At 41.4% G+C, this 25,312-nt stretch overlaps 1 protein-coding gene across 10 annotated transcripts in view; it reads left to right on the forward strand.

Annotated features, from left to right (window-relative positions):
- Positions 1-18,838, forward strand: part of pcbp3 (poly(rC) binding protein 3) — a 96,698-nt gene extending 77,860 nt beyond the window's left edge. For 2 of the 10 annotated variants that reach the window (XM_072685545.1, XM_072685546.1), the window contains exons 10-16: positions 465-593; positions 3,422-3,565; positions 6,145-6,186; positions 8,537-8,615; positions 11,094-11,146; positions 12,019-12,188; positions 12,659-12,839. In XM_072685545.1, the coding sequence (XP_072541646.1) occupies positions 465-593; positions 3,422-3,565; positions 6,145-6,186; positions 8,537-8,615; positions 11,094-11,146; positions 12,019-12,188; positions 12,659-12,713 (672 nt within the window). In that variant the 3' untranslated portion in view covers positions 12,714-12,839. Of the gene's footprint in view, positions 1-464; positions 594-3,421; positions 3,566-6,144; positions 6,187-8,536; positions 8,616-11,093; positions 11,147-12,018; positions 12,189-12,658; positions 12,840-13,671 lie in introns of those variants that run through there. The other 8 variants (XM_072685548.1, XM_072685549.1, XM_072685552.1 and 5 more) reach the window with 8 other exon arrangements.
- Positions 18,839-25,312: the final 6,474 nt, after the last annotated feature.

A 25,312-nucleotide genomic window follows, 5' to 3' on the forward strand; every position in this document is an offset into this window, starting at 1 on the left:
TAAACACAAACACTTGAATTAATAGCTGTTAGCTTTGCAAACACACTTTGGCACACTTCTTGAGCTTGAGGCATCTCCTCAAACATAGTGGACGCACATGGCACACATTTCATGGAATGGCGTTGCATTACATTGCAAAAACATGACAAAATTGTAAAGGATGTTCCTTTCCGCAACAAATTATCAAATATCTTCGGTTCTGCCGGTACAAAAAAGTGAAAAAGTAGAGTCTACACCTTCAGTAGAACTATAGATAGTTATTAGCTGTTTAAATGATATAATTTGACAAAGGAAAAAAAAAAATACAAAATAATTTAAGGTATTTACATCATAGGGGGACCTTGGAGTATTAACATGTTTTTTCCTATGCATGTTTGTCATGTTTTCTGTGTGTGTGTGTGTGTGTGTGTGTCTGTGTGTGTGTGTGTTTCTACACACATGTGATGCTCTTTATCTCTTTCCAGTCCACAGGAGCTCAGGTGCAGGTTGCTGGAGACATGCTGCCCAACTCCACAGAGCGCGCCGTGACAATCTCGGGCACCCCTGAAGCCATCATCCAGTGTGTCAAACAGATATGTGTGGTCATGCTGGAGGTACAGTGAGGTGGCCAGTGTGGTCAGACAAAGCCTCTGAGACAGCTAATGCACAATCACATACACACTGAACCAGTGCCCTCATTCCACATACCACTGACACGCACACCAAGATAACGATGGAGTCTCACACAGACTTTAGTGACTTTATTTGCTGTGAATATCCTAACGGCAAAGCAAGTTACTGTCAGTTACATTATACTGTATGTTGCCGCTGTCATGCGAAAACCTTGTAACTCCAAAATGGTAACTTTACAGAAGAAGGAGCATTCTGGAGCATTTCTATTGGTCCATTTATCATGAAATATTGACACAATATAAAGAACAACAGCCAGATTCAGATTCAGATATGCCAAAAGATTATAAATGGCAAAAATGGAGATACAAGGATTTTGTGTGATGGTGACTACAATAAAATAAAACAATAAAATCCAAACCAACAAAGACAGCTCATCGAGAAGATTCATTTTAATCAGTTATCTTCTTAAAATCGAGTTATCGAATGAATTTGAGCAATCATAACAGCTTATCTAACACATCTATCTCTGACCCCTCTGGAGAGATTGTGTTGTTTACCGTTACTTTGATGAGACACATATGGCCCATGTGCTGGTTCCCTCTCTCTCCACTTATCGATTTGCAGTGTTATTCCGGTCTAGCAGTAGCATGCGGGCCCACAGGAGTGCCGAGGGGAACAGGGGGCTTTGACGAGGACAGTATTGAATGGCTCTCATTCTCAGCTCTTGTTCCAACTCCGACCTGATGCTGCCACATCAATCAATGCACTGACAGAGGCAGAGTCACTTCCTTTATGTAGACATGCTTTAGCTCTCTCTGCGTCTGGGGATGTCTTTTATTGCGCATCTCCCTTCGACTTTCATCCCCCCTTGATTTCTCATTGATATTTCTGGTGTTTGCTTAGACAGAATGAGGAGAAAGGGAGCAGGAGAGATGTGGAGAGGTCCGGTTTGTTAGGGCCTAGCTCCCTAAGGTCATGCAGTTACGTGACGCATGTACAGAGGAGTAACAAGCAGTGGATGTACAACACTGAGGGTGATGCTAAGGTGAACATACAGTGCAGATGTTCTGGGTAAGGCATCAAACGTTGAACACTGCAGATACAAATTAGACACAAATGAAGGGATAATAAGCAGGAGACAGAGCAAATAATTGATGGAAATAGAGGGACAGAGAGAGCGGAGAACGATAGGCTGTTTGTGTGTTTCGGTAGGGGAATGCTTTTCTTCAGCTGATCCAGTTTCTTAGATGATTCTATTCTCCTGTCTGACTCATCACCCTTCTCCTGTACATGCACTTGGCCGCCAGCATGCCTACATTGTACCTACGGCGGGGGTTAAACTGAAATTTTGAAGGTGGGGGTGTTCTTTGTTGACTTATTTGTTTTTAGTGTTCCTTGTTTTCAGATTTGCTTAAAATGTTATCAGAATATCTTCTGATGAAGGTCAAAGTAAAGCCTTTAAAGTAAAAAAAGGAAAAGTCATGCCACCCACCTGATACCAAGAACCCTTCCTGTCCTTTTTACTGCATGTTTGGAGCAGCTGCCTCTTGTTATCAGAGACTTGTAGTGGAGACAGTACAGTTTATCCAAAACACTGTACAGTCAAGTGTTCAATATCATCCAATCAGATTTAGATTTAGAGACATAACTAAGCATTTTAACTCATTTAAAATGAAATAGCATGTTAGCAAGATTAATACACAACCTCTGTTTATGTAGGACAGTCTTCTTACCTTTACACTGAACAGAATACTGTTTAATTAAATCTGATTTAGTGTAATATAAGCTATTAAGTGATATTAAGTATTTTAAGATGTACCTTGATGTATAAACCGTGAGTATGTGACTGTGGTTGGGGCAGAAATCCTCAGTTGTGGTTTTACAACCCTGTTATTTTGCTTCTGAATTCTATTTATGGAGGGCTAATAAAAATAAAGATTTTTGCTTTTACTGACTAGTTTACATCACCAAGCTTAGCCTAGCCTAACCTATCACTGTAACAAGAACTAATACAAACTACTTACTATTCCCAAGTCTTACCAGATAGTGTTGCCATTCTCTCAATGTCCTTTTGGTGTTCAGTTGGCCAGTCGAAGCTGGTTGAAGATACTGTAGAAGATATTGTAGTAGGGTCTGGAAGGGTTAGCTGCGTCTTAAGCTTCCCCGCAACACACAGCCAGCTCTCTGTGGCCAGCCGAATAGCATCATCGGCTTCCCACTGCAGTCCAGTCTGCCTGTCTACTAGCTTTAAGGTTTTTTTTTCAGCCTTGCTTCCAAATTTTTGTTTTGTTGGCCCCGAAAAGCTTTCTCTAGTGGATAGGTGTATGTACATTTCGGGGTGTAAATGAAATGAGCCAGGACTGTGACTTAACAGATTTGGAGTTTTTGAATTGGCCATTTTTACAGCTCTGTTTTACTTATGTGGGTTTTGCTTTTGAAGGCAGACACAACAGGGTTTGGGGTTCACAAATCTTTATTATTTGACTATGCAAAGGTAAAGTTTGACAATCTAGGTTAAAATATCATAAAACAGCAGGAATTATTAAATATGTACACTACTGTGAAAATGGGCAGAACGAGAGGAGAAGGGAGTGTCTCTTAAACATGAAGCAACAAAAATGAACAAGCAGAGCTGTTTATTAAGAGGTTATCCATCAGGCACTGCAGCACTGCTGTGTACATTCACATAATACACCCACAACACCAATTCACACCTGTACACACACACACACCTGTCAACACACTCACTATCTCTCTGTCTCTCTGGGTCTAACCTTGTGTCCGCCTCTTCCCTCTTCCCCTCTGCTAGTCCCCACCGAAAGGTGCCACCATTCCCTACCGCCCAAAGCCCGCCTCCACCCCCGTCATTTTTTCAGGTGGCCAGGTAAGAGCCGACCCGCTGGCGGCGTCCGCAGCCAATCTCAGCCTTTTACTGCAGCACCAGCCACTGCCTGTTAGTGCATTCAGGTTTCTCACCTTTTCACACGCATGCTACCGTGCCGCCCCAGCCAGGGGGATTGCTTGGCTCAGGGACAGAACAGGGGGAGGAAGAGAAAATGATGGGGCTTGCTGTTAGACTCGTGCTGAGGAGAGGTTCTCTGTTTTTAGCTTATCCTCTACTAGTACATAGAAGCAGTGTTTTGAAATTTATAGCTGTGTAAGAAGAAGCAGTTCTCTGTTCAGACTAGGGTTGGGTGGTATAATGGTAATACTTGGGAGAGCAAGCAAACCTGAATGAACCAGCCTGCTAAGTGTACCTGAAAACAGTCGTAGCCAGAGATGGAAACACATCCAAAAAGCACATCTAGCAGAAAATGAAGCTCTGATATCTGCACGTGGTTCCTATCAATGCGCTGTGTTGGTTAAAGGAATGTAAGTTTAGTTAGGACCACGGATCAGCAATGCCCAGAACACAGTCAATATCGGCTGTTAAGTTACTCTGTCCAAGACCCTTTCCTAGTTAACTGGCTACAAGTCCGAACGTGACAGAACCTCCCACATTATGACTTTCTGTCTCTCCAACACCAGTTGCTAGATTTTGTCGTAGATTTTGACACAAGTTTTTATCATCAACACTTGTGTTTGTCCCTCAGCAGTTGGTCAACAGCAGCTGCGCTGTGCCATGTGGCAAAAAGTGGATATTTGGCTGAGCTAGATAAGCAAAGCTTAGCTTAGCAAGTGGGCCACTAACAATGGTGTCCTTATTTATTCTTTTTTTTTACTTTTATTTATTGACTTTTCACATTTTACAATATACAATGAACAAACATCCCCCCACCCTTCCTATACTCATTACAGCAACTGACATTTTAAGAGATGACAGAGTATACAGTCACAAATAGTATTTAAACCTATGTTTTCTATATATACAGAGCAGAAAATACAAAAATCCAACATATACAACAATTTGTAAATAAAATGGTATTTTTGTCATCCCAAAGCTACCTTATATTTATAAACCTTAGTATGTAGCAGTCATTTGTGATTCCTATAATAATTAGTATGTGGGGAAGTCTGACAGAGATTCAAAATATTCAGTAAAGGTTTTCCAATAAGAAGTAAATTTGTCTGTTGATCCACGCAAAGTATACTTTGAGAGCCAGGAGCTAAAAGAAGGGTGCCTGTGAGATTTTCATTGTAATAATATTCCACACAGGGCTATAAGGGAAGCAAAAGCCGTGATCTGAGATTGCTTAGAGGTTAGTTGCAAACTGGAGTTTAGTGTCCTTCTAACAAAAGCCTAGGTCATGATCGTCTAGACCTTTCTTAGTGGGGTTTCTGTCAGCCAGACTTGAGTGTGTTCTGTAGAGAGCAGAAAGTCATGACGCTTTCTAAGCCAGTTCTAACAAGCTTCTCTTTCCTGATTCGCTGCAGTTCAAAGTTTGTAGTTGATGTCAGACTAACTGTTTAACATCTATTGAATGGTTGTTCTAAAATTGTGTTTCATTTGTGACCAAGCAAGCAAGTAAACTGAACGTTTACGTCAACGGTTTCCACTTTTGAAAAAAACTGCAGTACATGATGCCTCTACAACGGCGTAATCTTAGGACTATTCGCTATCGGTAATATCGTATACCACACTAGTGTTTGAATGAAGGTATGCCGTATGAAAACGAGAGGATACCACCCAACCCTAATGCAGACAGTGATGGCACAGGTGTAAATATTTCTCTATTGGCTGAAAATAGTACTGGCACTCTCAGCAGCGTTGTCCCAGCATGTATTTCTGTCATGGGGATAGCAAGTCATGTTTATATGGATATGTAATGCTCCTCATTGGCGTCTAACATGCAAGGTCCCGTTATGCCGTTCTCTTCTCCCCTTAGAAATAGATATCATATCCTTTTAATATGCCTAAAATGAATGCAAAGCAATTATGGCTATGCTAAATATGATGGATAGGTTTGTATGGAGGGGGAAATGTGCAGAGGTGTTTATTGAACTGACGAGGAACCAAAAAAATAAAGTGGACACAAGCGAAATAGGCAGAAATATTAAAGGGATATTGTATCTGGCAAGTTTGTCAGGCAAGTCATTCCAGCTCATTCATTAACCAACATGATTCTACAGTGTGTGAGTCTTAATATTTTCCTCAATATTCTAACAGCTAGATGAAGAATTGCGCCGTTTTTCCACCCTTATTCCACTTACTCAACCTTAGCCACTTTCTCACACTCCATTTCAAGCAGCCATTAATTATAGGTGGCCTCTTGAATGAAGTCTGGCAGTTCAGAGCCTATAAAATAATCATTAGTGTCACATTTCTCAAAAGCAGGTTACAGAAAGGCACGGCACAACAAACTCGCATGTCACACATATATATAGATAGAATTAAACACAGATGAAAATTAATGAAAGATGTCGAATTTGATGTTATGCCTTTGAATTATTCACCCTTAACAATGTTTGAAGCGCTGAGATGAAGTATAAAATATTAAAAAGGCCTCTAGCGACTAGGAATCAGTTGACTGTTTAATAGCCTGCTGGCAAAAGGTGTTAATTTGATTTTCTCTCTGTTTCTCTCACCCACAGGCTTACACAATTCAGGGACAATATGCCATTCCACATCCAGATGTGAGTTCCCAGCCCCGTCCATGACACCCCTCCCCCCACCCCCCACCCAGCACCGTCAGCTGTCTGCATGGTTCTGTAGTTTTTCAGCTTGGACCTCTATTAATATTAACCAATAATATTAATATGACATTTCTGATGTGTAATTTTTGTCTCATTACAATCTGAAATTGTTCTCGACCTGAGCCCGACCTGAGTTGTGGACCAGACTTCTTAGGACTTGGCCTAGAGAGTTGGAAAATGACACAGCCGCAGTAGTTGTCATTTTCTAGGGGAGGGTTTTTGGCTTTCTTGGTCCAGGGCTTTATAATAGTAGGCGTAAATAAAATCTCTGCATAATTTAGTGGTTGAGATGTAAACAAAGTCATTAAAAATTGGTTTGATATGATTCAGTCAGGCTAACGTTACAATATTTAAGCAGTTTCAGCTGCAGCTCATTTACTAATGAGTTTGAGTCTCAACTCAATATGTATTGGTAACGTGTGCAGATGCAGAACCAAACAATGTGAGTTTTGACTAAACTCAGCAGAGTTAACTGAGAAAATGCTGTCATCAGTTAGTGCATCATCTTAGCTTGGCCTGACTCAGTTCTTTTTACTATGTGGTGCATTGTGGAGAAACTGACTGACTGTTTTCTTTATCCTGTTGACAGTGGGATCATTTTCTAATGAATTTGTTGACTTTTGTCAATGTTTTATTTACATTGAAACTATATGCATTCTGGAAATTGCTGCTGTTCAATGAAAAACATTTTAATAATGGTTTGAACCCTGTGGCTGCTCTGTACACTGTGTAAATAATTCATGATGAATGGACCAATAGAAATGCTCTAAATTACTTGATATATACCCTTATTTTTACCTTGGCCGTTAAGGACGTTTCTGTCTTCTCATGTAAAGTCACCATTTTTGAGATACATGTTTTTCACTGGACAGTGAAGGTATGTAATATTGACAATAGTACAAGAGTGATCAATAAATAAAGGCGTAATGTAGTATTTTTCCAGTGCAATTTACCCAAACACTTTTACTTTGACTCAACTTTAGTTTTTATTTATCTTCGAGGAGCAATTCATACTGATCACATGAACATGTGTAAGAAAACAATTGGCAAACATCATCATAAAAATTAAAAAATAAATGGAAATAAATATAGAGTCCACATGTGTATATATAACAACAATGGTTCTGTGTATTTGTAAGCATTTCATATAATTAAACTGTGAGGCAGCTTTACCTTAAACATTTCCCACTTGTTGGTCCGTATCCCAACTATTCATCAGTAAGTTTCTCCACAGTGCACCATTTGACCTCAGACCACAATCAATGACTTCCTTTCTGTCTCAGTAACTGAAATATGCAGAAAACGGGCAGACGTCCCCTTTACTCTGGATTTTACCAGTACATATGAAGACGTAATGCAGGAAACAGATAAGTGATGGGTGTTATATTGTAATATCCATCTTGCCAAAATGAACACTTTCACCTTCTGCTTTATATTTAGTAATGAACAGTCAATGATAATCATGTGTAAACACTATAATAATCCTGATCAAACAGATTGGGTTGCATAAGTAAATGGCAGACGCCTACCTAGGTCAGCAAGAGCGCCATCATCTCCATTAATAATCGGAATGAATCAGTCTCAATCATGAGAGCATGTGGTGACATAGTGCGTGTCAGTTCGTCTCGCTCAGGATAGGCAGTGATTGATGCTGAGGGAGGCATTGGGTGACGTTACAATCACTCACATAGAGCTCGGGCATCCTCTTCACCCGCACTTAAACTCAGCTCTAGAGGACAAACGCAGCCCTCTGCATCAGTCTCAGCAAGAGCTGATGTCCATGAGGGATGATGGGGGACTAATCGCAACCTCTCGTTTTATAAGAATAAGAAAGTGATGGTTGGAGAGAGTGAAGAAAGGCTGTAAGTTCCCTCTCTCAATCATCTGCGTACAGTTCGGATGGAAAATGAGTCACGAGGGGTTCAAGTACGTGTCTTAAAGGCCAATTTAGAGGACGACCTTCAGGTTCAGGGGTTACATAAACACGCTAGACATTCTAGACTCACTTCATCATTCATACTAGAGTAGCCCAACTGACTCTGTCTGAGCAGTAAGCTTTCTCCAAAAGCATGCACAGTCTCACTCACCACGTCAGGCCAAGTCCTACTCAAGTTTATCGTTTGGCTCTCTTTCTCTTCTTCTCTCTACTGCTCTTTTTTCCACCACTGTGTGCCATGGCTTCTTCTCCTTGTCTTCTCTTTATTCTAGTTTTAGTTTCTTGATTTCTCGGTGTGACCTGTGTGTTTATAACAATAACCTCTTAGTTCTACTGTCCCTCCTACCCCCTCAGCAGTTGACCAAGCTCCACCAGTTGGCTATGCAGCAAACCCCCTTTACCCCCCTTGGACAGACCACCCCTGCTTTCCCCGGTACGTACCCACGAGCCCTTTCAAAGTGTCCTTCTCTTTGTACCTGTAGAAACACTCTTTTTGTCTTTCTCTCTCTTTTTTCTCTCTTTTCCTTTTCTCTCTGTGTCACGCTTCATGACATGCCCCTGGTGGTTGCTGTTCACTTAACTGTGGCCTTTTGTTTTTGTTCAACCTTTTTTAATTGCTTTTTTTTTTTTAATATATCATTTATTTATTGGTTTGATTTTTGACAGAAGAGAACATTTACATTTACTCATTTATCAGATGCTCTAATGAAAGTGATACAGAGTATCACTAGAAGAATGTATAGCCTGAGAGCCATAGCATAGCTGAGGTGTAGACACTGATGTAGCTTGCTTTTTAACATTAAGGGTAATTCCACGATTTTTCAACATTTCTGTAAAATTCGGTCATTCAGGGCTTTGATGTCAAATGTGCTTAATAGAGAAACTCAGATTTCTTCAGAATTAGACACACACACTTTACAGCCACTGCACAGCAATAAACTAGACAACTTATGTGTGAATCCCATGTATGGGCATGTCAGTGAACACATTAGTGAATTGAGGCAGTGAAAGCACACATTCAGAGTGGTAGCCTAGGGAGCCCAGCGGAGCCCGAGGATCGATTGGAGTGTTGAGGGAGGCGAAGATGCTGCTCCTTTACTCCTTGTGCCCCCATTTTCTGCCAGTCCCTGGGATCGAGCCAGCAATCTTCCAGTCCCAAGCCTGCTTCCTGCAAGTCCAAGGGATCAAATCAGCAACCTTCTGGTCCCAAGCCCACTTCTCCAACCTTTAGGTCAGGCTAGGGCTACCCCTTCACAGTGCCTGTTAAGGCTTATTTATGCTCAACGTTAAATATGGATACGGACAGAGCCTTCTGTCCATCCTCTGTGGTCGTTTTGTCCGATTTTGGGCATGTTCTCTGAAATGTTCTCAATAGTTCAAGTAAAACATGACCACAACGAAAAAGGAAGATTTTCAGAACTCTAGTGGATGAAATGCTTAACATCGATGCCAAAGGACATATAGAAGTATGTGGGTATGTTGTCCAAACAACAACTATCGCCATTTTATTTGCTATGGAGAACCACCCATGACCCTACACACGTCTTCTTAATTTCCTATGCCGTGTTGAGGATGTTAAAATAGGGGTCAATGTACATAAACAAAACTATGCCTGCCTTAAGGACCACTCTAAAGGCCCTGCATGTACTCCTCTACTATTAATGTGTTTTAAATTATGCATATTAAGCCAAAACATCAAAACACTGTTGTAAAAATGTTTTTGAGACTGGTCATTTCATGTCATAGCTTTTTATGATGTAGCTTTTAGAGTTATTATACTCTATGGATGTCTGGTCCCTATCACAGTGTTTCATGCCTTTAAGAATTCTGTAAGTTTCTCAAAAATGGAGCATTTTACATCAATTCACTCTGAATGACTCTGTTGACATCATACCCTTGTATTTACACATAGACAAAAAAAACTACGGAGTTACCCTATTTTCCATTTACATGCATGATGAAAAACCAAAATTATGTGCAGAAGATTGAAGAGAAATGAGACACGCTAAATCTGAAATGAAGTGATGAGACGTCCTTATCCATTAAAACAAACTAAATAATTTAATAAATAAACAAATAAATAAATAAAGTGTGAGGAAAGAAAATAAAACATAGGGAGTATGTTTACGTTAGAGCGGACCGGGACAGCCTCAATCTCAGTTCAATCTCAAGTTGAGAATAAAACTTTATTCAAACTGTTGTGGAACGTTTATTAGACTCGTATATCAGTATCCTGTAAAAGGCAGCCAGGGTGTCTTTAAATAAAGATAGTGCTGGCTGGTTCCTTCTTTTCCTACATGGGTTCTGAAGGTTCACTCTTTTATATGACATGATTGAATGAGTCCTTCAGCGGTCGTCTCTGGAGACCGGCGCGTTTGCATGCTGATTTTGGAAGGCCTCTTTAACCAGTCTTAGAGAAGAAGGACGGAACAAAAATAAACATCAATCGATGAATTATGCATCCTTCGTAATTATGCACTGCAGGCATGCTTAATGAGTAGGTGTTTTTTTTTTTTCTCAGCCACTTGTGTTTGTGGTGAGTTTGGCATGCTCAATTCAAACCGGTGAATGCGAATGAAGTGTTTCTGCATGCACTGCCATGCTCAGCGCATTGCTTTTGCATGTCAGAGATGATGACCAGGTCAGACATTCCAAGTAGGAAAAAGGATTTTCAACACCTTTAAATTTATAAATATATCAATAATGATTAACACAACACCTTGAGAGAGGTGTAATAACTTGTTGGCACCTGTAATATGCCTGTTCTGTGCAGGCCGGCTTAGTTGGTAATGTTGTAGAGCGTGTGTGCATGTGTGTGTGTGTGTGTGTGTGTGTGTGTGTGTGTGTGTGTGTGCGTGATGTACTGTTTATCATGGTCTCTTCTTCCACCCTCGTCTGCTCTCTGCCCCAGGTCTGGATGCCAGTCCCCCGGCCAGTACTCATGAACTCACCATTCCCAATGATGTGAGTACAGGCTAACGCACTATACTTTCAGACCCTGTAGAGCCTCAGTACTGCACAGTGTAGTGCATACACTGCTCCGATACGTCACGTTAGAGCTGGAATTCCATGGAAAGGGGTTACCCATGTTGGTAATCACTCAGCCCTGAGCTGCATACTCAGTACTTGGGGTATAAATGGATCGTCCAAACAAACTTTTGTACCTTAAATTTACCTTAAATACATGTATTCTGTATTACAACCCTGTTATTTTGCCTCAGAATTAACATGTTACTTTTCCTTTTATGGTGGGCTTGTGGGAAAACAATGTCTGCTCTGCTTTTATTGACTGGTTTACGGCACTGCGATGACTCACAGGAGCCATAATAACCTAGCATAACCTAGCCTAGCGCTGTAACAAGAGCACTGTAGTTATTTTTTATTGCAATTATTTTATTCCAACTTGTTTTAGTGACTTTCCCCATGCTTTTAGCCCTTTTACCATTAAAAAAGGTTGCAGCTTCAGTCAACCGCAATCGTACAGCCATCTGTAGCTGTTGCTGGATAAGCAAAGTGGTCCTTTCTCCATCCCACATTATAGCTAATGATGGTGACTCTGACATTAATAGACCTGTCAGTTAGCGTTCTCCTCCAAGCATGTTTAACTATCCTGTGTTGTTGCATTAATAACCAAGTTGGCAGGTCTTACGTGTTTGTCATCAAGTAATTATGCAATATACTTTTAAATGCATAGCAAAACAGCTGTAATAACTATGAAGTTATGGAGTTACAGACAAGCAGACACCCTGTGATTCATCTCTTCTGCCAGAGAGCTGTCCTTCTTTTTCCCCAAAACACGATTTTGCTTTTTAAGAGCCTCTGCAATTTCTTCCCAGCTAATAGGCTGCATAATCGGGCGCCAGGGAACCAAAATCAACGAGATCCGTCAGATGTCTGGAGCGCAGATCAAAATCGCTAATGCCATGGAAGGGTCATCGGAGCGCCAGATCACCATCACAGGAACCCCCGCCAACATCAGCCTTGCGCAGTACCTCATCAACGCAAGGTAAGACACACACCTACCACTTACCACTCACCACCAGCTCTGAGATAAAGCATCTGGCTTTGCTTCGGCTTTTCGAAACAAGCATTTGGGCCTGCTGCAGGGCTCTTGCTATTTTCATGCGTTTGCTAAACTAACCTAACCTACAGAAGCCTCTGGCAGGTTCCATGTGTTGTACATTACTGCTAAAGCTCACAAGAACACTCTGAGATGAAAGCAGCCCACATGAAACGCAACGATGCCACACGTGCTGTCACTGACATGTTTCCTAAGTAGTCTTTGCAAAGTGCTGAATGGAAAGTGAGCGAGCAGCTCTAGCTCTAGGGCTGTGTGCCTGTGATGTGTAAATGTATACGTGGTGTACGTGGTGTTTGTGTGTGTGTGTGTTTGTGTATGTGAGACAGTGAGGGCTTGCAAGAGCCGCAGCGGGGGACATACTAATGGATATTGCTTTCCCACAATTCCGCTGGCAGGTTCAGAGACGTGGCAGCCATGTGGAATGACCCTTCGTCAATGACTACATCCTGAAGCCCCAAAACTGCTCTCATTATCTGAAGCTAACAGCAGCTGTTTCCCTATTAACCTTATGTACCAGACTCCCTTAAAACTCCCAACCCCCCCTGAGCCTACTGTCCTTACCGTGGACCTCCAGCGGTAGCTACATAAACGTGTATAGGCAGGCTACTGTAAAAAAGAAAAAAAAAGGAAAAAAAAAAAACAATAAAAAAAAGATGAAATATGAAATATGAGGCAAAACTGTGGTTTGATTTTCTTCATGTTCCGTAGTGTTTTACTGCAATGTCTCGGCATGCTGAATGATTAGGAACCTGCTGTGTTTATTATTTTCTCTTGGATAGATTAGTTGAGTATGGTTGCTGATTCAGATGTGTAGTCTCTTGGCAGGAAAGCTTAAAAATGTATTTAAAAAAAGGAAAATATTAAAAAATGAGCACATCTGATTGCTTGTGAACAATGCTTTTGGCCAGGGAAGAGTGATGTGAACATCCAGCAAGTGGTGGGACGAGAAGGGAGGGCTTGGAGGGTTTATTGCAGTCAGAGTCTGATTATACCTGACAAAGCTCAGTTCTTGAATGATTATGTTTGTGAAATGAAAAGACTGCAGTGACGATTCTGTCTTCCTTTAACTTAATTTCAATTTAATCTGTTTCTTTTGTTTTGCTTTTTATTTAAGGGATTTTATTTCACGTTCTCCAGGTGCTTGACTGTTTTGTTCTCGATCGCATCAGTAAATACAAATGCATGATTATTATGCAGGACTGTATGGATTAAAAAAAAGCCACACAAAAAACTATGGAGGTTACTCGCGAGGTGGATAGAGCTGCCGATTTTCTACAAACGTGTCAAAAATGCTTTCAGAATTATTTTACTTTCTCTATTTTTTCTATCTCTCCCCACCCCCACCCCACCCCAACCTGCCTTCCCTGACCCTGTTTCCCTCCCCCTCCTTTTCCCCTGACTGTTCTAGGCTGACGTCTGAAGTCACTGGAATGGGCACTCTCTAATTTCTACCTATCATCCTTCACTGCATCACATGACCCCTGAGCCAATGGCATTGCACCTAGTTTGTTTTCTCTTTCTCTGTACTCGATTTCTCCTGTATTTTAAGTGATTATCACTAATTTCTATTCTATTATCTCTGCATATTTAAAAAAAAAATAAGAATAATAATTCTCCGGTTCAATGTCGTTCCTGCTGGTTCCCACGTTGTTATCTTGATGCTCCCTGGTTTCTCCTGACCTCTTGTTTTCCAAGGACACTTTACTTTTTTGACACTCTAGTACCTTTCATGTCACTCACTGGCGCTCTTCTTCTTTTCCATAGATATTCACTGTGAATTCACATCTTTCATGGAACTTTTGTTTGTTTGTGTGTTTGTTTGTTTGTTTGTTTGTGGTTGTTTGTTTATTTTTCCCTCCAGTCCATATTCTCCTGTGAGATCTGCACTGCTGCTGTCAGAACATGTTCTACTTCCTTAGAAAATGAATCCATGATTATTGGGGGTGTAACGGTACAAAAAAGTCACGGTTTGATTCGCACCATGGATCAGACCTCACGCTTCGGTACGATGGGGGGAAAAAGCAACTAATAATTTTCTCACGCACAAATTCTAAAACTGTCCAACAGTGCCGACACAGCACCTTCATACAATTTCAGAAATAATTTGGGAAAAGGTCAAAATGTCCTTAAAATACTCGTTTACTTTAAAAAAGAACGGAACACTGACCAGATATCAGTGGTTATCTCTATGTGAGAGAGCGAGAGGGGAGGCAGGGGAGAGACAGACGAACTGCATTTACCAGAATACCCACAACCCTGTGCAAATCCAAACATTACCCGCTAACATTTAACAGCTTAAGGACTTTATATACTTTGGTTCTGCATTGCATTCATCTGTCTCCGTCCACCATGTGGACGCTTCGTCCCCAGTTTACTGCGCACCATGTATTCTCTATGCACGAATACACATACTGTTACACCCCCAATGACTAATCAAGCAGGCCCCTGGTTTGTCATAGTGCTACCAAAGGCTTTCACCTTGGACAGCAGGTAGCAGTGACAGCAGTGCTCCTCACACCTGAATTGCCCCCAGACATTGTTGTACTCTTGCATTTTTACACAGATATCGCAGCACGTTGCAGCATGACACACACACACACACACACAGACCGTCCATTATCAGCCTGAGTTCTGCGTTCACTTTCAGAGCTGCTGACAACAACAAAAAGCAGAAATAAAATAAATGCAAACAAGAAGAGCCTGCGTTAAAATCATACGATCCGAGCGGGACAGCTTTTGTGTTCACTGTGGTATTTTTAGCATGGTCAGGAGGTCTGTTTCAGTCTTCACTACAAATGAATAAATACTTGAATGAAGCAGAATTTGTTCATAGTCTATTTTCATACACAATATCTTTGTAACAGTCTTCAATATCTTACAAAGTGGAAAATGAAAAAAAAAGAAAAATAAACGCTTGCTGGTACCTTTGAAAGTGAACCGAGATTTGCTGATAATAAACTGTCCTGTTTCTCCACCCTCCTCATTGAGTCTCCCTACACTCCTTACACTTGGAAAATGAAGGTGTATCAGATGGTTCTTTGAGTGATTCCACAGAAGAACCATGTTTGGTTGCATAAAGCACCATGGGCCTTTTTCACCAACTGTTATTTCCTCTTTAAGAAGAACAGTCTTCTTAAATCCCACTTAAGTATTCTTATTTGGGACAATGAGGTCCATCATTGTAAGAGCACCTGATAATGACCTAGACTTTTTGTTGGGACTTTATGAAGTATGAAGAACCCTTTAACGGCCTAAAGAAAGGTCTTCTAGTAAAGTTCATGAAAGGTCTTGATGTAAAAATTAGTGATTAGTCAACTTTTCCCTTTTTTCCCAATTCGGTACTGCCAGTTAACCCACCCACTCATAGCTCCCCTAGCACCAGCAGTGCTCCCCACACTAGGAGGGTAAGAACTTAACATGTCTCCTCCAATACATGTCAAGCCAGCCAGCCTCTTCTTTTCGAACCTCTGCCGACACGGCAACGGCAGGCAGCCGACAAGCTTGGAGGAACGCGCAGTGTCCCATACTTCACCACACCAGCTGGCAGACGCCTGTGCCAGCCAACATCGCTTAAGAGTGATGACGGGCGAGAGCGCCATCTACCCACCCCGGAGGAAGCACAGCCAGTTGTGATCTCTCTGACTCATTCGGGCTTCACTTGATGTAAAGGTTCTTTACCAATTTACCAAACATGGTTCTTTATGGAACCAAAAGTACTTCTTCTATGGCACCGCTTAAAGAACCATTTAGAGCACCTTTATTTTAAGAGTGTGTATGGAAATGTGCCGGTTACCACCTTGTGTTTGTTTGCTTCACATGTTGCTCTCCAGTCGTTTCACCAAAACCCCATTGCTTATCCAATCGGGCACGGCGCGCATGTGCCTACATACTACTTGACATGCAGACGACAGGTTGTTCTCTGTTCTCCTGACAGCTTTTTTAACATGTGAGCCAACAGGCAAAACAAATGCCAGCGATAACATCGTTTCAGCATCGCAATATGTTTCTCCATACAGCCCCACATCCATCAGTGTAGGATCAGCCTGCTTTAGCTCCGCTGCAGCTTTTAGAGCCAGGGTTCAAACAGGCCACTGGGGCTGGTTTGTTTTCAAAACACCTACTGATGGTTGCTGGGCAGTTTTTTCTTAGTCTCCCTCTTGAAAGTGCTGAACCGTTGCTGAACATCAGGTGTTTGAACAAGCACATCTTTATTAATAACAGCTACATTGTAATCAGTGTCTTACTGGACACAATCATGTCAGTGTTAAGACACTCACTGTGCACACCAGCGGAGACAAACAGAGCTATAACCCTATAGTAGTGCTGTTCCACTGTGGAACCATCACTAGTAGATCCCAGTACCTTACGGTTTTTAATCTGGAGTTCTCTTCCATGTTGAGACCCTTGCAGAGCCATGTGTAGCATTTTCTCGATGGTTGGAATGGACCAACCATCACATCCCTTAGGTTTAACTCTGGCCGCTTTCAGTCCTCCCGAAGGTGGTCATCCTACATCTGTTGTTCATCGCCTTCCCACGTCCAGATGAGTAGACTTTGTCAGTGTTCATAAACTAGCTGTTTCACCCTCTACGTAGAAATCTGCTGAGATCTGATTCTGAGGCTGAGAGTTGAATGTAATTTCTAAATCCTGATTTCTGCAGCGCTGACCATTCTCGCTAGTCTTTAAACTGGTTTCCACAGAGTTGGCCTCTCTCTCTCTTTTCATGATCACACCGCTCCAAATTTTGCTGCAAAATGTCTACTCCATGCTCCAAAGAAGGGTCACTTTCTGGCCTGGTTTTCTAGACTCAGACTACGTTGTGTATTAAGCTAGTCTGACGCTACACAGTCCGTAGGAATAAGCTACTAAAAATTGCTCAGGCTTAATCTGCATCTGGAAAACCCACAAATGTATTAATCCTTAGAAAACCAGATAAAAGCTACTCCGACGCCGTGTCTGGTGCCTGCTGGACACTGAAGCAGCCCTACCACACTGTGGAACAACACGAAAGATATGCAACTGAATGTTACTCCACCACACACCACTTTCCGAGGTAATTAGGTTCAAGTCTAAAGTCTGTTTATTCATTAACTTGTCGGCTTTTGTTATTTACTTATTTTTTTTTGGGGGGGGGGCATTTAACGGTATGCCCACAATCATCTTAGGACAGTGGCGCACATGGCCGAGATGATAACACTGTTGCTTTAAAATTGCCGTTAACTAAGGCCCTGTTCACACCTGGCATTAACATGCATCTCAGGTGATCTGATCCCAAATCACAAAATGCAAAGCAGTCTACACCTGCCAATTTCATTGCTTCACCTGTGACCATTAGTAATTAATTAATGGAGATGAGGCACCTCGCTTCACTTGTGCACCAGACACCAGTATCACCTTTATCCATTAGTTAGTTAGTTATTACAGCGTGCTCAGCTAACTCGTGGGGATGCTGGATGGTGTGGTCTCACGGTTATTACGTATATTTCCCGGCTGGGACAGGGACTTTGCTGTGAGGAACGCATCGAGACACTTTGGCAATGTACAATGTGTTCATATGCTCCTCTGACCACCTCTAAATGTGGTTTGAGGGATCGGATTACAGTGCGCCCTCGAGCCGCACTGTACCCCGTTCACACCTGTACTTTGTGCCGCCCACTTACGATTGGACCACCCAGGACGTATGTTAATGGCAGGTGTGAACAGGGCCTGAGATCTTCTACGTTCTAGTCGTAGCTTCTTCTTCTTCTTCTTGTTTTTTTGTTTTTTCTCGGTTCCGTTCTGTTTTGCACTTGAGTTGAGTTGAAATGTAGGACTTCGTGTCAGTGTCTTAGGCTGTTTTTAATTCATTGCAGTTACGTTAGATTGTACGTCTCAACAAGACTGTGTCTTGTACTCTTTGTATGGAATGTTCTATTTGTTCTGTTTTGGTCTAGAACGTGCAGTACTGTAGCTCACTGTACAGAAGCATAATACTCTCACAGCATGCTTCAGAACTGTGACACTTCCAAGAAGCTTCAAGCTTTGCCAAGGGAGACAGTATACCACCTCTTTTCTTTATTATTCTTGTTAATATTATTGATTTAAATATGATTATTATTACAAATGCAATAAAGTCATTCAGCTAGGACTGCGATGATGCAATGAACTTTTAAATGCAAACGTGTTTCGGAGTTGTTTTTCTCTCTAAACTGCTTTTCGCTTTCATTCATCATCTTTGTCCATCATTACACGGCACTGCATTGCATTTTCTTGTCCTCATTAAAGTCGCGTACCGTATTTGCACATGTAATGCCAATAACACGTGTTAACTCATCGCAGGCGTTTACTTTCGCTGATGCCTGATTCACACAAATCCATTTTTATTCTTGTTTTCTTTGTTCATATACAGTTTTTCTCTTTTTTTTCGTTGTACTAGAGCAGCAAAAAAACAAGGGCCCTTCCTGTTTGTGCTTCTGTAAATTATGCTGTTTGGAAATGTAATAAAGTAATTATTTAATATTGGATAATTCGCTGCTTGCAGGTCTGTATTAGTTTTAAACTACTGAGGTTAGGTTACCTTTGAAATGTTTTGTAAAAGGAGAAAAAATAAAGTTTCTTTTTCCCTTGATATCAACGCCGTGGTGGTTTATCATTCGTACTGATCTTCTCCACAGAACTCCATTAGCCAGCACACTCTCCTCTCATGCCCAGTAAAGGCAATCATATAACAGGTTAGCTTCTCTGTCCCACCACTAGAGGGCTCTGAATGTTGCATAGAAGTGTAGGTGTTCTATTACACTGTAATCATATTGCAGTCATTGCTTCCCAATATTAACTGATTGGCTGTATCTCCTTGAAATGCATTATTAGGGTTGCCAAACGCTGATGGGTAGTTAATTGCCAGGTTGAGGGCAGTGGTTTCCGGGGCCGTCCTAAATGTGACTAAATAGCTGCTGCTGTCTGTGGGTCACCATGACCTGCCATTGTTTGTAGGTCATCCTGTGTGCTGGAACACTGCAGGGTGGGCATGGACTGTGCTGGAATTACCTGAGTTTGCCCTGATAGAGCCAGAGCCAAGGTTACACCTGAACAGTCAGATGCTTTCTCTGCTATGGGATACAGAACACAGTGACTTCTGTATGGGAGTTGAGTTAAACTGCTGCCCCAAATGTGACCTCACTTTACTCGAGTCGAGTCGGTTCATACGGTACATTTAAGACAGAATTCTCCTATATCTGCTGTGTTCCTAAATTTAGAAGGGCGTCTGGTTTAATTGAGTTTGGTTGTGCTTTCCTGACTCTGGCCCAGGCTCAAAGCACCAGGGAAAAGCACAGTGTCAGAGCACCAGTCCCAGTCCACCACCGCGTTTCCAAATTAGCACCGTCACTCCAGGGAGATGTGAGGTCACCTCTAGCCTGCCACTGTCACTGCTCCCAAAGAGTTTACTTTTGGCTGGAAATAAGATCAGATTAATGCGCCCCCTGATTGCTCTCCCTAAGTCCCTGAATACATTTGGCTCTCTAAATGTCTTCAGCCAGAAAAAAATAAATTAATTAATTAAGAAAAGCAAGCTTGAGCATAAACATGCCAGTGCGCTGGAGTGCAGTGTGTAATTGCTGGCAATGGGCTCGACCATCAATCTGACATATGACTTTCTATTTATTGTATGGACCTGGCAGTCAAGGACAGCATACACACACACACACACACACACACACACACACATACACACACACAGGATTACGTAATTCCTCTGAAAACTGGCCAGTGTGCCAAGACGCTGGAAATGAAAGCATGAGAAAATATTTGTGACGTGTCTTCCTGTTTTTCAGTCATTCATAGTTCAAACTAGGAACCAACATTAACAATTTAAACAGCTCTCAGTAGTCTTTAGGAAGACAGCTTTCAACTCTCAGCTCTAGTCTCTGACATCCTCTTAAACATACCTTTGCACACATCTTTTGTAGCCCCCCCTCGTGCTGCCAAACAGCTCTGACCCGTCAAGTCATGGACTTCACAAGACCTCTGAAGGTGTCCTGTGGTATGTGGCACCACAATGTTAACAGCAGATCCTCGAAAGTCCTGTAAGTTGTAAGGTGAGGCCTCCATGAATTGCATCAATTAATCTTCGGCACCTATGACCCTGTCATTAGCTCACTGGTTGTCCTTCCATGGAGTACTTTGGGTAGGTACTGAATATAGAGAATTCTCCACTGATATTTGGAGATGCACTGACCCTATAGTTATCTGGCCATCACAGTTTGGCCCTAAGCAAAGTGGCTCAGAGTCTAATGCTTGTCCATATTTCCTGCTTTTTCCTGCACTTACTGCCTAATGTAGCTCACCTCTTGACAGATGCCAGTGTAACCAGATTATCATTATTATTTATGACACCTGTCAATGATTTGTTTGGGTTGGTCGTCCTTTCAACAGCATTTTGAATAATAAATTCAACAGAGAATGAAGTGAATAATCAAATTTTGATGTTGATCAAACAGCCAACAGTGTTCAACAGCCAAGGGTGCACTGGGTTGTTTAGGCCTGCAGAGCAAAGTTCAGTTGAAGCTCATTGTATTTCTCTACACATTTTCAGCCCATGAAACATTTTCAGTAATGGTAATTGTGGAACAGATCCCCTGATTTCGTAGTGTTGTGAAGGTTAAGGATTGGGACTATTACTAAAAATGCAAGTGTGATCTTTTCATACTGAAGAATAATGTAGCTAAATGTAGGGTCTATCCCAACCTATTCATCATCCAACAAACTAGAGGAGCCCTACCACAACACTGGTTGAGATACAGAGGATTGAACTGTTTGCTAAAGACACTAAAATAGTGCCCAATAACTGTACTCCTGAAACAGATCAGCGAATCAAGCTAAATTATAAAGTGGGACGAGTGCTCAGAATTCTGCTGACAAAGGTAATGATACGGCTTCACACTGACTGTCAGGTGAAGTGTGGCATTTATCATCCCATCTTAATTACCATGATTGGAAAGAACTGTTTGCAACAATGGCACTTCAAGCTAGTATGGAGTGGTGTGAAGGTGCATGCTGTTGTATGCAGTACACATACAGCAAGCACAGCATCAGAATGCCTCAAAAAATTAAATCTCAGTGAAAATAACTGATGCATTTTTTATATATTTTCATTCTCAGCCAAACAATTTCAAATTGAACTGCCTTATTTATTACACGCATCTTCATGCCTAACAGGTTCCTAGTTAGAAGACCCAGAACTCATCCTGAAGCTGATTAGAAGAATGTTAAGACCCTTTGAGGAGTCCCAGAGGGCTGCTACTCTTCACAATTGATTGTTTTCCGAGCTCCATCACACCTAATTCAATTTGGTGATTAACTGATGAGTTGAGTCAGGTGTGATTGAACAGGGAAAGAGGAAGCGTTGCAGTTCTCCTGTAATGAAGATGGAGAACCGTATAATAAACTACACTTCCAGTCTTAAAGTAGCCTAACTCTTTGCTCTTATTGGCTGTTTTACAGCACCGCAACAGAGGCAAGACAAGAGCATAGCCAAACCCAGCCCAGTCTATTAGTTTAGTTTCGTAACAAGAACATTTTGATTATTATTTTATAATTATTCCCTGTAAGTCTTACCTGACAGTGTTGCTGTCCTCTTGGACTGGTGTGCGGCTAGCAAGCAGAAAAGATCAGTGCCTGCTTGCTTCCCTATTTTCCTCTAATCAGCCATTCTGCCTTCTCCAGTCGGCCTAGTGTCAGCCTTTTAGCTCCCCGGACTTCTGCACTCCGCATTGTGCTTAACAAAGGTAACAAAATTCTACATTAATGTCACAAATGATTAACATTTGTAATCATTTATTAGTATTTTATTTATTTTATATTTGACGTGGTGGTGTTGTTTTCTAAAACAAAATAAGTTCATCCACTACAGTGAACATACTTCTGCACATTTTGAAGCATAATTAGTAGCTTCATTTAACATATTTCAAAGAATAAAAACAAATGATGAAAAAGTAATGACACCTTAAATTAAATGTTATGTTTTCTTTTTCATATGTTACATTCATACACTAAACAGAAAACATGTCTAAAATGTGCAGAAAATATTTTGATAAGTTGATTTCCTGTGGAGGATTTATTGTTATTTTTTTTACACTTGGTAAAATTACACATTTATATTGATTTTCTAAACGTGAACAAGTGAATAAAGCTTTTACAGAAAACAAACAAACTAAAAACATTTTTTTCTGCATATTTAGACACAAATCCTGAAATCGTCCAACAAATTGGAAGAAATAAAACATAATGAATTTAATGTTCCATTTTGACATTTTTTCATGTTTTTTTTTGTACATGGTAAATTCTTTCATTTAACTTGTAAATTGTATTGAATGATGTATATTTGACTAATCTGACTTTGTACATTTTATACATTTATATTTTAATTAAAATTGTAATATATTATAAATTATATTTTTATAATATTAAATTAACATTTGTCTGATAGTACAGATTCGATTATTTATTATTCCCTCATTTTCATGCAGATTCCTTTGTTGCAGAATTAATAACCCCTGGCTTTTAGGTGCTGCAATGCAGCCAAAACGCACTTAGTACTAGTGTTACAAAGCATTTGGGAAACTCCCCCTTGAAAAGTAGGACAGACAATACTAAAGCTTCCAGTGCAGCAACTTTCTAGTGCAGCTGAAAGGTTCAGTAGTGTCAGTATATAAAGCCTCATGCTGGCAGGTTATTCACTATGCAATGTTTTAGAGCAATCAGTCCAACGGGGTTGTAAATATCTTATGTCTGGCTCTTGTTCAGGATCTTGTTCTACATCTTGCTCCTAATTTGGATTGTAAGAGACTTATATAGCTTTGCTCCAGATTGTACATACGCTTTACAATGCTGCCTATTAGGGAAGCTCTGAGTTTTGTGCTGGGCCTACTGAGGGCCTGTTTTTCTGCTCTGTGATTGGGGTTGTTAAAATTTCCAGTTAATTTGATGTCTTCCAGTTCCCTTTTGACACTTTTGACAAAAAAGTAGACAATTAAATTAAAACTGCCCCGCTGAGAACTGACTCAGAGAAAGTTATAATTACACTCAATGTGCCTGAATTCCCACCTACGCTGCCAAGCCTGCGTGTAGCAATTCGGTCTTCGTCAGAGAAAAAGGTCTCTCTGGAAGGCGCAATGACATGAAGAAAGCGCTCTCTGTGAACACAGAGACACTCGAGATGCCTGTATCTGACGAGGAATTATTATACCTACATGCCCTTCGAGATGCAGCGGTGGAGACCGGAGCTTGACAGACTGCCACTGTAAAGGTGAATTTCATTGCAGGTAACTGGTCCAGCAGATATATATTTATATACATTTGTGCTGCCCGTAGAATGCAGCAATTAAAAAGCTGTATATTTAACAGTGGCTATAAACACACAATACAAAGATAGGATCGTGCTGGGCTGCCACTCTTGTGCAGCTGCTGCTACAACCTCGACTGAAAGCAAGGCAACGTCAACAGCACTGAAGAGAATTCCCTCAGGTGGCAGCTGAGGTTTAAGGACCGGTTCATTAAGGGAACGGTAGTTTTTTTTATATTTGGTGTAACAGTGCATGGAAACTAATTAGGCATTATTCCTCATGTATTATTCATAGGTACAGGGCGTAAGCAGGCCCAGAAGCTTTCCATGTGTATTTACAAGATAAGGCTCAGGTTTGCTTATGGCAGCTGTTCCAGGGTGCCGAGGCATGGGGAGAAAGTTTCATTCTCACTTCGACATACAACTTGGATAATGCATTACATACATACTTAAACCTTACGACATCATTGTAGGCTTTGGATTACTTTCTTACCGCATCCCGAGCCACTCTGGAAGCGGCCTACTTAGTATGCTACATCCGCTCTTGATAGATTCATTTGGTGGCCCAACGAATCATAATTTAATTTTCTAATGACTTGGCAGAAATTTCTGGGCACCTTGCCACTATCAGCTCTATGCTTGGCCGATCCCTCCCTGCTTACAAAACCCTCTCTTCTTACGCTTCACTGCGTTTTTGTTCCCGTCACATACCAGGTGAGCTCCATTCTTCTATAATGAACTTTGTTTCACACTTGATTCTGCTGTTTATGCATTTAGCAGCATTTAAACCCCACTCTAACTTACACTGCCTCTCCAAGCCCTCTGACGTTCAGAAGACTTGGACTTGCTCAGCAGATCAGTGGCAGTGGTCAGCTTGGCCTGCTCAGGCCCTTTTGGACAGCAGTGCTAGTAATTGTGATGAATCTGCTGGGACTAAAGGTGTTTCTGATCAGGATCCAACCCATCAGAGGAGATGGATTTGCTTTGTCATAGCGCCGCTACGCTCGAGTTAGTGAAACGGTTACAAAAGCAGAATTCAGCCCTGGCACTTGACACATGTAATTTGTCTATTAAAGACACTCGAGCATGGGGGGATTCATTAGGGTCTAGGTGTACCGAGAGAGAAAACGAGCAACCTTGATAAGCAATTAGGCACAGTTTGCCTATAGCTAATGAGCGTCCCGCACTGCGCTGGCCTGCTTCCTGTGGACAGCTGTCTGTGGGCATGTCGCATGGTCACCCTGCCGTAGCCCATGATTTTCACGCTGCACACTGAGGGTCACTTTGGCCAGCTATGGTGTCACGCACAGCTTGAGCTACATGTGAGATAAACAGGCCTGGTGACAGCTGAGTGTGCTTTCAGAGAGATGAAAAAGAGATCACGGGTGAAAGCAAAGACAGCCACGGGTCAAGAGGACATGGGAGGGAAGCCAGAAAGAGGTCAGCAATTATTTTGAAGAAGCTACTCTGTAGTTATTGTGACTGGAGTGCAGATGCATCAGTCAACGATATCAAGAGCTCTGCACATAACTGGCCTGTACAGGAGGGTGGCTGGAAAGAAGTTATTACTGACAATCAATCCAAGCATATCTGGAGTTTGCTGGAGAACGTTCCGTGGTCAGATAGGGCAAAAATAGAGCTTTCTGGTCAAAATAATGTTGTGAGCAGCATAGACCTTTCATAGAATTTTTTTAAAACTGAAGGACGAATGGATGGTAAAAAATACAGG

This window comes from Salminus brasiliensis, chromosome 8 (assembly GCF_030463535.1).
Source record: "Salminus brasiliensis chromosome 8, fSalBra1.hap2, whole genome shotgun sequence".
In the NCBI taxonomy this organism is placed as follows: Eukaryota; Metazoa; Chordata; class Actinopteri; order Characiformes; family Bryconidae; genus Salminus; species Salminus brasiliensis.